We start from the raw sequence: 14,886 nt of genomic DNA, 5'->3' as shown, positions 1-14,886 counted from the left end.
CTACTAGATTATGTTACTAGAACCCTTCTAATTCCAAAAGCTTCGGACAAGATTCTGTCATTTTGCCCGTGTTTCATCAGAACTTGCTGTTCTCAAATTGTTATTACAAATAATAATTTTATCATGAGTCTGCATCCCAGAGACCACAAATAAAATTAAAATCTAAAAACTCTGACTTCAGTGTAAATGTTTAAAATAGAGATTTCCTAACACAGCCAAGTTCAATAAGATATGGGAAAGTTGAATAGTAGATTTAAACACCACAACCATGTATAATATCATATCAATTGTTCAATTTCCAGTGAGCCATTAGCTCAAAATTGCAGTATAAAATTGAATATGAATCCAGTTATAACCTTAAAGTGAGCAATTTCCTTCAATTGGGCGTATATTTTTGGAGCACCTCTGCTAGATGTTAGCAGGAGACGGGGGTAGGAGAAAGCAGGCAGGGAGTGGTGGGGTTATTACACAGAGTGAGTTCACATATATGCTGCTCTTGCAGCAGTGACTGATACCCAGAAGGCCTTGGGTAAGTGCTAGCTAAGCAGAAGCTAACCATGTTAGCTTAACTTGGCTCAACAGTGGTTAATGGTTAACATGCTAAAAGAAAGGTATTCAAAGAGAAATATGAAGAAAAAAAAAAGTACTTTTTCTGTAATTATTGTTGTTGTTAAGTGCTGTCTAGACAGTTCCAACTCATAGTGACCCTGTATAGGGTTTCCAAGGAGTGGCTGGTGAGTTTGAACCACTGACCTTGAGGTTCAAGCAGACTGTGCGATTCAGTGTTTATCCTACAGAGTCACAGAATCAGGGAAAAGAAATGTCCCCAGGAATTAGGAATCCTGGGCTTCACCCCCAATTCTGCAATGACTCACTGTGCCTTCTCTTAAGGTGAGAGCCTGGACTGTAGTCTAAGGTTTGGCCAGCTCCTATGCTTTACCTAACACACAACTGCAAAGTCGATGGCTCAAACCCTCCAGCGACTCCACCAGAGAAAGATTTATTGTCTCAGAAACCCCATCTAGTTATAATCGATGGCAGTGGGTTTGGTTTTTGGTTTTATGCTTTGTCATCATTGTTCTCTGTGATCTGGGCCCTGTCTCTGAGTCACACACAATTAGGGTCTCCTGAGGACTGGCAAAAGTCACCGTCTATGGGCCTGGATGACCTCAGAGACCCACGCGCTGGATGAGAAGTCCAAATGAACCCAGAAAAGGAACCATGAGACAGCTCTGTCTGGCAATCACATTACTGTCTACTGATAGTGACAACACACTTCCTTATGACTCAGCCATGTGCCCTGGCTGTCTGTCTTTCCACACAGTTAGCACCAAAAGCGATGTCCCCACTGTCTCAAACCCTTAAGAGATTTTTTTCTGAGACAAGTGGTTTGCATTTTGGTCTATTAAAAGTTACAATATTGTGTTCTTTTTCAGTTTCTGTTCATTGAACATACATAGCATTTTTCCATTCCCTCTGGCTGGCTAATATTGGTTAAAGCCAGTCTTGTAGCTTAAAATGCCATCTATTTGCTAATGAATCCCAAATGGCTACCCCAACTCCAAAGCTCTGTTCTACCCTCTAGACTCCTAGATGCACTGCTCATTTGACTGTTCCAGTTGCTCCAGTTGCATCCAAAACAGGACGCTGATCTCCTCTCCTTGCCACCCAACTCTCCCAACTTCACCTAAAGCCTCTTCCACGTAAACCAATGGAAATGCCATCCTTGCAGTTGCTGGAACCAAAACTCTGGGAGTCATTCCCAATTTTGCTCTTTTCAAATGCCACATCCAGCCCCTGTGGAAATCCTGTTTGTTCTACCTTTAAAATCTACCAAGCACCAGACCAGTTCTCACCAGTGCCATTGCTGCCACCTGTGCAAGCCACAGTCATTTCACGTGGGTTACGGCAAAGCCTCATTCAGACCAGCACTGCTCAGACACTTACGAGGGCACCAATGTTGGCACATCCCAGAAACTCCTTTCTGTTAGTGACCACCCTTGATATGTTAGAGTTACTAATGGGATTCTTTGAAAGGACCCTTGCTAATCCTTAGAAGGTGAAATCTTGGAGGAATTCTTCCTTGCCATCTACTGACTACCAGAGAGAACAATTTTTCTTTCTGACCAAATTCTTTTCCTTTGACAGTTCTTCTTCCAGCTGTTCGCTGACTACGACAATGATCTGCCCCAGCTTGACTACACTCAGATGCTGCTCTATTTTGCTTGTCACCCAGATGCTGAGGAAGGTGTTTACAGGGCCCTCAGCGTGTCTATTGGAACTCATGTCTTCCGGAGAAATAAAATCCCTGCTCTAAATGAAGACAAGGTAATTGCCTTCCAAAAATGGACACGTACTGGCATCTGAGCTCTGGTAGTGTAGTGGTTACGAATTGGGCTGTGAACCGCAAGGTCAGCAGTTCGAAACTACCAGCTGCTCTGTGGGAGAAAGATGAGGCTTTCTGCTCCTGTAAAGATTTCCAGCCCTGGAAAACCTATTCAGGGTCGCTATGGGTCAGAACCAACTCAACAGCACTTAACAACAATTGACATCTGCATGAAGATGCCAGAAGATCCTACACTCTTAACCAGAAAGAAAGAGATTCTGTTCGGAGTCTATGTGTTTCTCCAGGTGCCTTGTTTGATGCCATAGATTTAGTAAAGCAGTAAGCAGTTGCCATTGAGTTGATTCTGACTCATAACAACCCTGTGTATTTCAGAGTAAAACTGTTCTCCCCAGGGTTTTCAATGAGTGATGTTTCAGAAGTAGATCAGCAGGCATTTCTTTGGAAGTATCTTTGGGTTGACTTGAACCATCAGTCTTTTGCTTACCAGCCAAGCACATTACTCATTTGTACCACATAAGGACTCCGATACACATATCCCAAACCCAAAAGTATTGCTATTAAGTTGGTTCTGACTTCTAGCAACCTTATATAGGTTTCTCAGACTATACATCTTTATGGGACAGATAGCCTACTGTTGCTTCCATGAAGTGACTGGTGGATTTGAACTGCTGGCCTTGCACACCAATGCTTATCCCATAACACCAGCAGGACACATAGTAAACAACAACCACAAAAGCTGCTGCAGTCAAGTGCATTTCAACTCATGATGTGACATGTGTGTGTGTGTGTGTGTGTGTGACAGAAGAGAACAGCTCCAGAGGCTGCAGTGGCTAAGCATTCAGCGCCTCAACAGAAGGTGAAACCTACCAGCCACTCACTCTGTGGGAGAAAGATGGGACAGCCAACAGTCTGCTCCATAAAGATGACAGCCTTGGGGACCCTCTGGGGCAGTTCTACTATGTCCGATAAGGTTGCGATGATTCAAAATCGACTCACTGGTAACAGGTTGGGGTTTTGGTAATCTTTACAGAAGCAGATCACCAGCCTGCCCCTGGGTAAATCTGAACTATCAATCTTCAGGTTAGATTCATAAATGGTGAGCCACTGTCCAACAAATATATTTGTCATAAAGTAGAAATTTGCACAAAGTTTCTTAGTAGAATAAAAATTTGCTCTGTAAATTTGACCCTGGTAATGAAAAACAACTGGCTATCCATTTAATCTACTTGTTACACTGTGTGACATTTCTACATCTAACAAGTTCAGGCCTCAGACACATTTATATGTGAGAGGGCGTCAAGAAGTGGGTGGAAAATTCCATTATCTTTTCATTCATTTGTCCCTGAACTTTTTGAAGCCCCCTTGTATATGGGCCGCTTGATAGCGTTTCAGGCTAGAGCCCGGCTAACTGCAATCCAATCATTGCATCCTTCACCTAAGGACAAAGAAGACCTGGATCTCATTTAGATGCTGCTTTCCATCTCACTCAGGCTTCCCCAGGTGGAAGAGCCCATGGGCAGGCTGTTAAGGAAGCTGCTCCTTAGCTGTTCCTATGCACATTTTGTGGCTTTTCCTTCTTCTCCCATTGTCCTTGTACAGACAGTGATGAGACATTCCTCACAGAGCACTTTTTTTCTCTTGACCCTTTGTGGACACTTTCTAGCAAGGGGAGCTGCCCAGTCCAGACTTTTTAGATGCCCATGCAACACTGATTTCCTGTTCAGACTTGGTTATCAAAATTAGAGGATGCTGAGTAGTTTGAAGGTGCTGTGGGTTAATGCACTGAACTGCAAAGTCAGTTTGAACCACAAGGTCAGCACTGTTTAAACTCACCAATCGTTCCTCAAAAACCCTATACAGGGTTACTATGGGTCAGAACTGACTTGGCACTTAACAACAACAATCACACTGTGGCGCTGTAGGATCAGCACCAGATTGTGAATCACAGAGTCATCAGTTCAACTCCACCAACTGCTCCTTGGAAAGCCTATACGAGGTTGCTATGAATTGGAACCAATTCAACAGTATTTAACATCAACAACATCACACCAAGGAAGAGATGGTTTGGCCCTGAGAATCTCCTTCACCTTCCACCAGGGTCAGAGCAAGGTCCCACAGTGTGCTTAGTAAGGTAGTAACCTGGGGTAGGTCATGCTGTAGCTCCTGGTTCTATACTGACACAATGGCAGAAAGAGAAACGAGGAATGTTTATTTCTGTTCCTGACTGCAGTCTTCTTAGAAGGCAGAAGTCTGTCCTATGCTTTCCGGGTTGAGTGAGGACTAGGTACAATCTGCACCCACTGGAATTCCATTTGTGGCTTTCCCAGGGATGTTTTTGTGTCTATCATGATGACTCAGTGAAACACCCATTCTCAGGAAGGTCCTCCCTGATCTGACAGTGCTAGGTACCTCCAGCTAGATGTTCTCATAGCACTCAGTGCTTCCTCTTCATGATACTCTCATGCTTGTAATTACTTCTTCAAAATTGGCTTTCTCTCTGGACCCTGCCAGACTGGGAGGGGCGGTGAGGGGCAGCTTTGTTCTTCTGCCTCCCAGAACCTTCTGCAGGGCCTAGCACAGAGCTCAGTAAATACTATTCAGAGGCTAAAGCCACTAGTGTACCATTGGACTGGTAACCATAAAGTCCCAGTTCAAACCCACCAGTCACCCTTAGAAACTATACACTATCCCTATGAGTCGGAACCAACTCAGTGGCATATAACAACAACAGCAAATCCACTAATTAATTGATTAACTGTGAATCATGCCCATTACATTGCTCAGACGTGTGAGGGACAGAGAAGAAGCATAGTAAACTCTGCTGGAGTAACTGTGTCTACGTGCCCCATCCACGCAAAAATCAATGAGAGAATTCGGTCTTAAACATGGCAGGAACACAGAACTAACTCTCACAAGCCAGAAAACAAGTCAGTGGTGTCCAATTCCAGTTCTCACAGGTTCTACTGTATCGGCTCTCTCTGGCTGCTGTGTTAAAATCAAACTAGGGAGCAAAGGAGTGAAAAATATGGAACAAGTGGTGACTGGGTGGTGACGTTGTTGCTAAGTGACATCGAATCAGTTCCGACCCATAGCAGCCCTGTGTAAGGGTTTCCAAGGAGCGACTGGTGGGTTTGAACTGACAACCTTGTGGCTCAAACTGCTCTTGTAGTCCAGATCATTATCCTGCAGCACCAGGACTCCAGTAACTAGGTTGTTGTTGTCATTTTTGTTGTTATTGTTAAGTGCCAGTGAGTCAGTTCCAACCCATAGCAACCCTGTATAAGATTTCTGAGGAGCAACTGGTGAACTTGAACTGCCGACTTTGCCATTCTAACCCACTTTGCAGTCCAGCACATTAACACATAGTGCCACACCAGGATTCCCGTAAGTTACTAGGTGGTGGTGGTGGTGGTGTGCCATGGACTTGGTTCTGACTCATAGTGACCCTGTACATGGTTTCTGAGGCTATAAATCCTTACAGGAGCAGAAAGCCTTATCTTTCTCCCATGGAACAGCTGGTAGTTTCAAACTGCTGACCTTGAGTTTAGCAGAGCAATTCGTAACCACTATGCTACCAGAGCTCCTTAAGTAACTAGATTTTTGTTGGTAAGTGCCGTCGAGTCAGTTCCAACCCATAGGGACCCTCTAGAAGGTTTCCAAGGAGCTACTGGTGAGCTTGAACCACCAATCTTGCTGTTTAAACTGACTTTTGCAGTCTAGCACATTAACCCACAGCACCACACCAGGAGCTAGGGATGTGTTTATCTATTGAACACTACTGCTAAGATGGTTGTACCTTGAGTCTGGAAACAGCATGTTAATACCTTTAATCTGTTGCTATCAAGTCTACTCTAATTCCTGGCAACCCCAGGTGTGTCAGAATAGATCTCGGCTCCAAAATTAATGGCTGATCTTGGGGACATAGATAGCCAGGCCTTTCTTATGAGGTGCTTCTAGGTAGATTCAAACATCCAAATTTTTTTGCTTAGTATCACAGTGCATTAACCTTTTGCATCACTCAGGCTCTCCTGCTTGTGTCCTCCCGAAGTAGTTGTCATATAGCAAGTGCTCAATTAATGTTTATAAATATGGCTAGGAAGGAAGCCAGTAAAGGCGAGAGGGAAGGAGGGAAGAAGGAAGGGAAGAGGAAGAAAGCAGACATTGCAGGATCCAGGAGGCTGCAATGAACTGGAATGACCAGGAAAGAGAAAGGATCTTCTTGGCTAAAGCTGTTGCTATAGCAACAGCCAGACACCTGGATAGGTAAGAGCCAGGCCAGCTAGCTCAGGAAGGCTCCGTGTCCTTCCCTGAACCATCCATTTACTAGGTCTGCCCCTGTGCCTGCTCCCACTCTCCTATATGTTCCTCTCAAGAGCTTTGAGAGTGTAAAAATCCCTAAGCACAATGTACAGGAACTGAGGCAAGCAAAGACTGACTGAAGCAGCAGACAGGGCCCCCAGTCTGTCACACATATACAGCCCAGTTCCTGGCTTGGATGGAACCCCAGGAGTTTTAGAAACACAGGATCCATCCACCTCTCTCTTTAATGTTCACCCTTGTCCTCGCCATCCTGCCTCTAATTACATAGCTCTATTCCCTTTCCCACTGTGCTTTAGTTTCCTGGGCAACCTCACCCCAGGAATCCATAATGAACCACCTCAGAAATAACACCTCCAGCAGATGCATTTTCAAGCCCAAGACAGTTAAGCAAGTCTCTGGGCTTTTGTGCTCTGCTTAAGCAGCTGAGAACGGCCCCAATATTCCGTTCCTTCTTATTCTCTCTGTTGCCCCAGCTGCCTGCATTCAGTGTCACGTAGACCTCTGTTGAAATCCATAGCTTTGTGAGTAATTTTTAAAAAGCACAAGAGTACAGCACTCATCATCAATGTGCTGGTCCTGGTGAATCTTCAAATGAGTGACATTTGGAAAAACCCACTCAGTCTGTAACCTGTGCTGCAAGAGACTGTGCTGTGGGATTTTAGTAAATTGTGAGCTTGCATCTCTCACATTTTATAAATCTTGTAAAAAACATCTAGTCAGGAGGCTTTGAGGTCCTGGGATTTAAAGCACATACATTTCCATGCCATTCCGCTTGAGAGCTTTGTCCATGGTTGTCCCAAGGACTGACCTGTGCTGCCTTCTGTGATGTAGAACCTGGCTGATGGAATAATAGAAATGCATGATCAGGAAGACATCCTGCACTGCTCCATCCTCACTGGCAAGGAGTCACTGAGGGCTGCCTTTGAGAATTAGCTGCCTGTGACAGTGTTTGACAGCCCACAGTCTGTTCCACTTCTCTGATGATAATGGAACTCCCACTGACTTTGGATGCTGCTGATAATTGTTCAGTTTGAAGCCCGGGCTTTACCCCAAACCAGCATCACTGGGTTTGTGTGTTCACCCCATGGAAATTGACTATCTTCCAGAGCTTTCTGTTGAAGTGAGCTTTCTGGGCACCCTGCTGTCCTCAGGCTGCTGAGCCAGGCTTCTGTGGTCATGCTCCTAGACTCCCTCATCCCCTTTCCCTCCCACCAATTTACTAAATCCACTTTCTCCCAATCTCCTAGGGAACTGTGCATGCAAATGATAGAACTTTTTCAAGCATCCTATGGTGCTAATCTTCAAGGAGTTTTTTGCTTGTGTTTTGTTTATTTTTATTGTGATTTAGGTGAAGGTTTACAGAGCAGATCAGTTTTCCATTCAACATCTCATACACATTTTGTTTCATGTCATTAATTGCAATCCCCACAATCTAACATCAGTTATTCAACTTCCTCCATGTATTTTCCACCCCCAACCCTTCTGAACTTTGTCCTGAATTAAATCTGCCCATTTGTTCTCGAATGGTTCATTATTTAGTGGTTACGAATCGGCTGCGAACCTTAAGGTCAGCGGTTCGAAACTACCAGCTGCTCCGCGGGAGAAAGATGAGGCTTTCTACTCCCGTAAAGATTTACACCCTCGGAAACCCTATACAGGGTCGCTATGGGTTGGAACCGACTCGATGGCATATAACAACAACAACATACCTTGCAAATGCTGTTGTTATCGACCTATGTATTGTTTGGCTGAAAAATTGAGCCATGGGAATGAGTTCAGTTCTAGGACTAAAGGGTGACCAAGGGCCATAGTCTCATTTAAGGATTCGTTGCTCTAAAATTTCAGGTACTTAAATTTCAGTGGAATTAGTTACCTTTTGGGTTTCCTGGTATGGCACTGTAGGATCAGCACTGAACCACACACCACAAGGTCAGCAGTTCAAACCAACCAGCTGCTCCCCAGATACCCTATGAGTCGAAACTGACTCAACAGCACTTCACAACAGCAACAATTACCTTTTGACTTAACAATTTTTTTCAATTACCTAGCCTGTGGTTTAATTACCCTTTTAAACTGCTGCTTTCTTTGCCATGAGACAAGAAGAAAGGCCTGGCTACCATTACTGAATCTTTTGCTTCACTAGTGACCAACAGGTCAGCTGTTTGAATCCACTCTGAGAAATACCTGGTGATCTGTTACCATAACACTTACAACCATGGAAATACTAAAAGGTACTTCTCTACTATGTCACATGATGTCTGTCTTAGGCCAGGTTTTCTAGAGAAGCCAGTGAAACATACATATGATATATATAAAGAGAAGTTTATCATCAATGAAATGGCTTACAATTGTAGAGCACCAGCAGAGAGAAAGGGAAATCCATTATATTGGGAGCAAGCCACACCCCCAAGGAAGCATCCCTTTTTTTTGATTGGTTGCTCATAGCCACTCATCATACAGTTACCTATGCCTGTTTTAGATTTAATCACCATGAGAATAAGCACATCTTAACTGCTAAATCCTGGTCTTGTCAAGTTGACAAGAGAGTCTTCACAAGTAGGAATCTATTCAACAGCACACAACAACAATCAGAGAATTAGTGCACCTTAGTCCTCAAGCTGACATCTTTGCTCTTCGACACTTTAAAAAGGTCTTGTGCAGCAGATTTGCCGAATGTAATACGTCGTTTGATATCTTGCCAATATTGTAAGCTCAGTTCTGTTATTGTTGTTAGGTTTTATCCAGTCAGTTTCAACTAATAACAGCCCTATGCACAACAAAAGGAAAACTGCCCAGCCCTGTCCCGTCCTCACAATTGTTGTTATGTTTTATGTTCATTATTACCACCTTCTCCAAGGACTGGTCCCTCCTGACCACATGTCCATAGAATGACAAAGTCTTAACACCTCAGTTCTAAGGAGAACTTTGACCAAACTTTTTCTACACAGATTTATTTTGTCGATGGTACTTTCAGTATTTTTCACCAACACTGTAATTCAATGCATCAATTCTTCTAGAGTCTGCCTAATTCACTGTCTAGTTTTCAAATACATATGAGGGGATTGAAAATACGATGGCTTGGGTCAGGGGCACCTTAGTCCTCAAAGAGACATCTTTGTAGTTTACTGCTTTAAAGAGATCTTTGGCATCAAATTTGCCTAATGCAATTAATCATTTGATTTCTTGACTGCTGTTTCAGTGAGTGGTGATTAGGTTGTTGTTGTTAAGCGCCATCAGTTTTGACTTATAGCAACCCTACATAAGGTTTCCAACAAGTGGCTGGTGAGTTTAAAATGCTGGCCTTGCAGTTCAAACCAACTTTATGGTCCAGCACTTATCCTACAGTGCCACATTCATGCTGATTATAGGTCCAATCAAAATGAAGTCTTTGACAACTTCAATCTTTTCTCTACCTATCATGATGTTATTTATTGGTCCAGTTGTGAGAGTTTTGTTTTCTTTACAATGAGGTGCAATCCATACTGAAGACTGTAGTGTTTGATCTTCATTAATAAGTATTTTAAGTCCTTTTCAATTATAGCAAGAAAGGTTGTGTCATCTGCATATCACAGATCTTTTTCAGATCCTGATGTCACCTTCTTCTTCTTATAATCCAGCTTCTGGATTATTTGCTTGGCATACAGATTGAGAAACTATGGTGAAAGGATGTAACCCTGGTGCACACCTTTCCTTATTTTAAGCCATTCAGTATCCCCTTCTTCTGTTCTATGACTGCCTCTTGATCTATGTACAGGTTCCTCATGAACACAACTAAGTGTTCTGAAATACCCATTCTTCACAATGTTATCCATATTTTGTTATGATCCACATAGTCGAATGCATAGTCATTAAAGCACACGTAAACTTCTTTCTTGTATTCTTTGCTTTTAGCCAAGATTCATCTGACATTTTCAGTGATATCCCTTATGCCATGTCCTCTTCTGAATCCAGCGTGAATTTCTGGAAGCTACCTGTCAAAAGCTCTTGTACTGTAGTGGGTATGAATCGGGCTGCTAACCTCAAGGTTAGCAGTTTGAAACTACCAGCTGCTCCACGGGAGAAAGATGAGCTCCCATAAAGATTTACAGCCTTGGAAACCCTGTACAGGGTCACTGTGAGTTGGAACCGACTCCACGGCACATAACAACAACAACAACAACCTGTAGTTGTACTGCTGCAACCATATTTTAATTATCTTGGATAAAATTTTGCTTACATGTGATATTAATGATATAGTTCTATGATTTCCACATTTCATTGGGTCACCTCTCTTTGGAACCGGCACAAATATCTGGACTCTTCCAATCAATTGACCTTGTAGCTGTCTTCCAAGTTTCTTGACAAAGATGAGTAAACACTACCAGTGCTGCATCAGTTTGTTGAAACATTGAAATTTGTATTGCCTCAATTCCTGCAAATGCCTTCAGTACAACTTTGACTTCTTCTTCATCAGTACCATGGGTTCTTGATCATACACTACCTTTTGAAATGGTTGAGCATCAACCAATTCTTTCTGAAACAGTGACTGTATTTTCTTCCATCTTCTTTTGATGTTTCCTGCATCATGAAATTATTTTGCCTATTGAATCTTTCAATATTGCAACTCTAGGCTTGCATTTTTTCCTTCAGTTGTTTCCACTTGAGAAATGCTGATCATGGTCTTCTCTTTTGGTTTTCCAACTCGAAGTCTTTACACACTTCATTCTAATACTTGAATGTCTTCTCAAGCTGCCCTTGGAAATTTTCAGGTCAGCTCTTTTACTTCCTCATTTCTTCCAGTTGCTTTAGTTTCTTTATGTTCAAGAACAAATTGCAGAGTCTCTTTGTGTAAAAAATATGACACTGAACCTTCCTTCCCAAAGTACTCCTTACTTTTTATGTGGGTTCAACAGTTCATTGCAATGGCCACACAGAACTTAGATACCATATTCCAAGTTATGGGGTTTATTAGGGAAGATAGCACGTTACAATACAGGATCAGAAAATGTTTAGAGCACAGTTCTTCCAGTCAGGACAGCCTCTCCTAAGTCGTGCCCACAGACAGGCCTCTGTCTGTCTGGCCAGTGTTACCAAACTCTTTTGTTGTTTTTGTTAAGTGTCATTGAGTCAGTTCTGACCCATAGTGACCCTGTATAGGGTTTCTGAGGAGTAGCTGGTGAGCTTGAAATGCCGACCTTGTGTCCAAACTGACTTTGCAGTCCAGCACATTAACCCACAGCACCACACCAGGGCTCTGCCCATAGGACACACTACACCATAAGCTTCAGCCTGAAGACACTTGGCTCTATATTTATGAGTTATCAAACCTAGCTCACGCAATTAGGTGCCTACAGTCACTCTACTCTACAAGCAAGTCTCTTACCCAGAGTAAACTTAGCTTTATTTTCTCTGTAGGCTGGAAAACCAACTTCTCTGTCTCATGCTCTGGCTCTTGGGTGTGCTGAAGCTGTTCTTCTGTTACTCTTCCAGTGTCACAACTGGGTCAAGCAGGTTCAATGTGCTCCACTCCTGCTTCTTCTTCTTTAATGGTCATGGGATTCCCACCTTCTCCTTCTGAAATGATTCATTTTATTCCCATGCTAGAGTTTCAAGTCTTTAAAATTACAGTTAACTTTGCTAACATCCACATCTGTATCAAGTCATCCTATCAGTAGCTTCTCCCACCTTCTCTTACCCAGACCCAGCAGGGCAGAAAGTTTGTTTGGTGGGAGTTACAGACTATGGCTAGAAGAGATATTAGATAATTCTCTGATATACTTTTTAATATTTCTTTTCTTTCCTGTTGTTTTAATAACCTTTTGCTTTCTTCCTGTATGAAGTTCTTGATGTCATCTCACAACCATTCTGGTCTTTGCTCATTAGTGTCTAATGCATCATATCTGTTCTTGAGTTGGTCTCTAATTTAGGCGGGATATGTTCAAGGTCATATTTTGGCTTTTGTGGACTTGTTTTAATTTTCTTCAGCTTCAGCCTGAATTTGTGTATGAGCAATTGATAGTCTGTTATACAATCAACTCCTAGTCTTCTTTTGTCTGATGCTGTTGAGCTTTTCCATTGTCTTTTCCCACAGATGTAGCCAGTTTGATTCCTGTGTATTCCATCTGGTGAGGTCCACATGTATAGGCACATTTTATGTTGTTTAAAAAACATATTTGCAAGTGGGACTAATCCTGAGCTGGGGACAGAGGGTCTTTGCGTTGGCCCTGCCCTGGGGCCACAGCATGAGTGGATGGCTGAGCTGTGTGTGAGCCATGAATGCATCTCTGTCTTCACTCCTTCATCTGAGGTTTTTCTTCATCCTTGAAAGGCTGCTTTCAGAGGACAGAACAGTCTGTCTTCATCTGGAAGCTCATCTGAAACCTGGCCCTGCTGGTATTTAAAATACCAGTAGCAAGTTCCAGTTTTGGTGGTGGCAGAGACAGAGTCAGGTAGTACAGGTTCTGTGGGAGGGACTGAAAACTCAGAGAAGCTGCTTTCACAGAACAGCACCAGAACTCTGGATCTAGCATAAAGTGCAGGGTGCTAGTTTCCCACACATGCCAGTGGAAAAGACATGGTATAAAGGAAAATACTGCAATTTGGGGATCTTTCTAGGAGTGGAATTCCCTTTGTGGCCACCCCACCAGGGTGAGCGTAGAGGTCGGGGCTACAGCCAGACGGGCACAGGGAACCAGCCCTAAACACAGTGCAGTGACATTTGCAAAAGTATGTGCAGGGAGATTCTATACATCTTTTCCTCCTCTTCCTTGTTGCGCCTTCTTTGACCAGTCTGTATGTCTTCAGGCAGGTGAATGCACATCCCCCCAAAAAAAGTTCAGCGTTGAGCCCACAGTTTTTCCCACAGCACACAGAGAAAGAGCCCTATCAGTCCCAAGGACAAATTCTTTGGCAGCTGCTTATGGTGTCAACCTCTGGGTCGCAGCCCTAAAATTAACTTGTGTGGGACCCTTTACTCCAGCATATCCAGCAAGAAAAAAGCCGGCCTATCAGGCCTGACAGGCAAACCATATGAACAATCTCTAAAACCCCAACATAAAAGGACACAACTATCATGAGAATTATGCTGTGTACACACAGATACCTAACTGACATTCATAGACAAAAATAGTAGACAATATTTTTCCCAATAACTTCTCAATATCTATCTGTGCACCTCTACGGTAATGACTACAGAAGAGGCCTGAGTGAGTGGACACCCCCACCAACTCCTGGAGGCTTCTACAGTGCACATACACTGCCTGTGTAGCAAGGTGACTAGACAGCTGGCCACAGTTTTATTTTTGTTTCAAAGTGGTGAGTTTTGTCTCTGCTTTTATATAGCTTCTGCTTTTGATCCCTTTGATCACTCATTTTTCCTGGAGGTGGGATCTTTTTCTCTCTACATTACCCAGGAAGATACAGCAATTGTGGCCATATAGCCAAGCTACAAGCATACTCCATAATATTTCACCATTGAGACAAGAGCCAATAACAGCTGCTAAGCATTGCACACAAAAAGGGAAGCCAATCTCCTGGTCATATCCATGAGGAGACACACAGTAAGCTGAATAACACAGCAACCACATCCATTTAAGCATTAAACACCAACATAACTACTGGAAATGACAGAAATAAAATACAACAAAAGAGCTCAAAACATACCAAAAACAGAAAAGAGTAACTGAGACAAATGAGCTGGAGACTGACAAAGGCTCTCCAGGAGAGAAAGAGCAGGTTTTGGATTTGCCTGTGAAGGAATTCAGAAGAATTATACAGAAACAAACTCAAATGTTCCAAAATGGGGTGGATGAAAACAAGGAACAAGTCAGGAAAGTACTACAAGAGCAATCAAACAAGATTGATACAGTATTGGAAACAATTCAAAACCTGCAAAAGAAGTCCAGATGACTAATAATAAAATATCAGAAATGGACAATACACTGAAAGGGGAAAGGAGCAGAATTAAAGAGATGGAAGCCAGAACCAGCGAGTTTGAAGACAAATCTCTCAATACTGCTAAATTAGAAGAGCAAGCAGGAAATAAAGCATAAAAAAATCTGAAGAGAGTCTAAGATTAATGCTGGATAACATGAAGAAAGAACAACTTAAGAATTATTGGCATTCCAGAACAGGAAGAATCAGAGAAGCCCACAGAGGAGATAGTTGAAGAGCTTCTGGAAGAAAATTTCCCTAACATCTTGAAAGATGAGAAGATAAGCATTCAAGAAGCCAAACATACC

At 42.8% G+C, this 14,886-nt stretch overlaps 1 protein-coding gene across 1 annotated transcript in view; it reads left to right on the top strand.

Moving 5' to 3' along the window:
- The window catches only part of SPEF2 (sperm flagellar 2), a 366,767-nt gene that overhangs the window by 320,573 nt on the left and 31,308 nt on the right, over window positions 1-14,886 (top strand). Inside the window, 1 exon segment of the mRNA XM_006876554.1 lies at window positions 2,149-2,328. Coding sequence (XP_006876616.1) covers window positions 2,149-2,328 — 180 coding nt within the window.

This window comes from Chrysochloris asiatica, unplaced genomic scaffold (assembly GCF_000296735.1).
Source record: "Chrysochloris asiatica unplaced genomic scaffold, ChrAsi1.0 scaffold00390, whole genome shotgun sequence".
NCBI classification, from domain to species: Eukaryota; Metazoa; Chordata; class Mammalia; order Afrosoricida; family Chrysochloridae; genus Chrysochloris; species Chrysochloris asiatica.
Note: the sequence above shows the minus strand (reverse complement) of the source record. Positions and strands in the feature narration are given on the sequence as shown.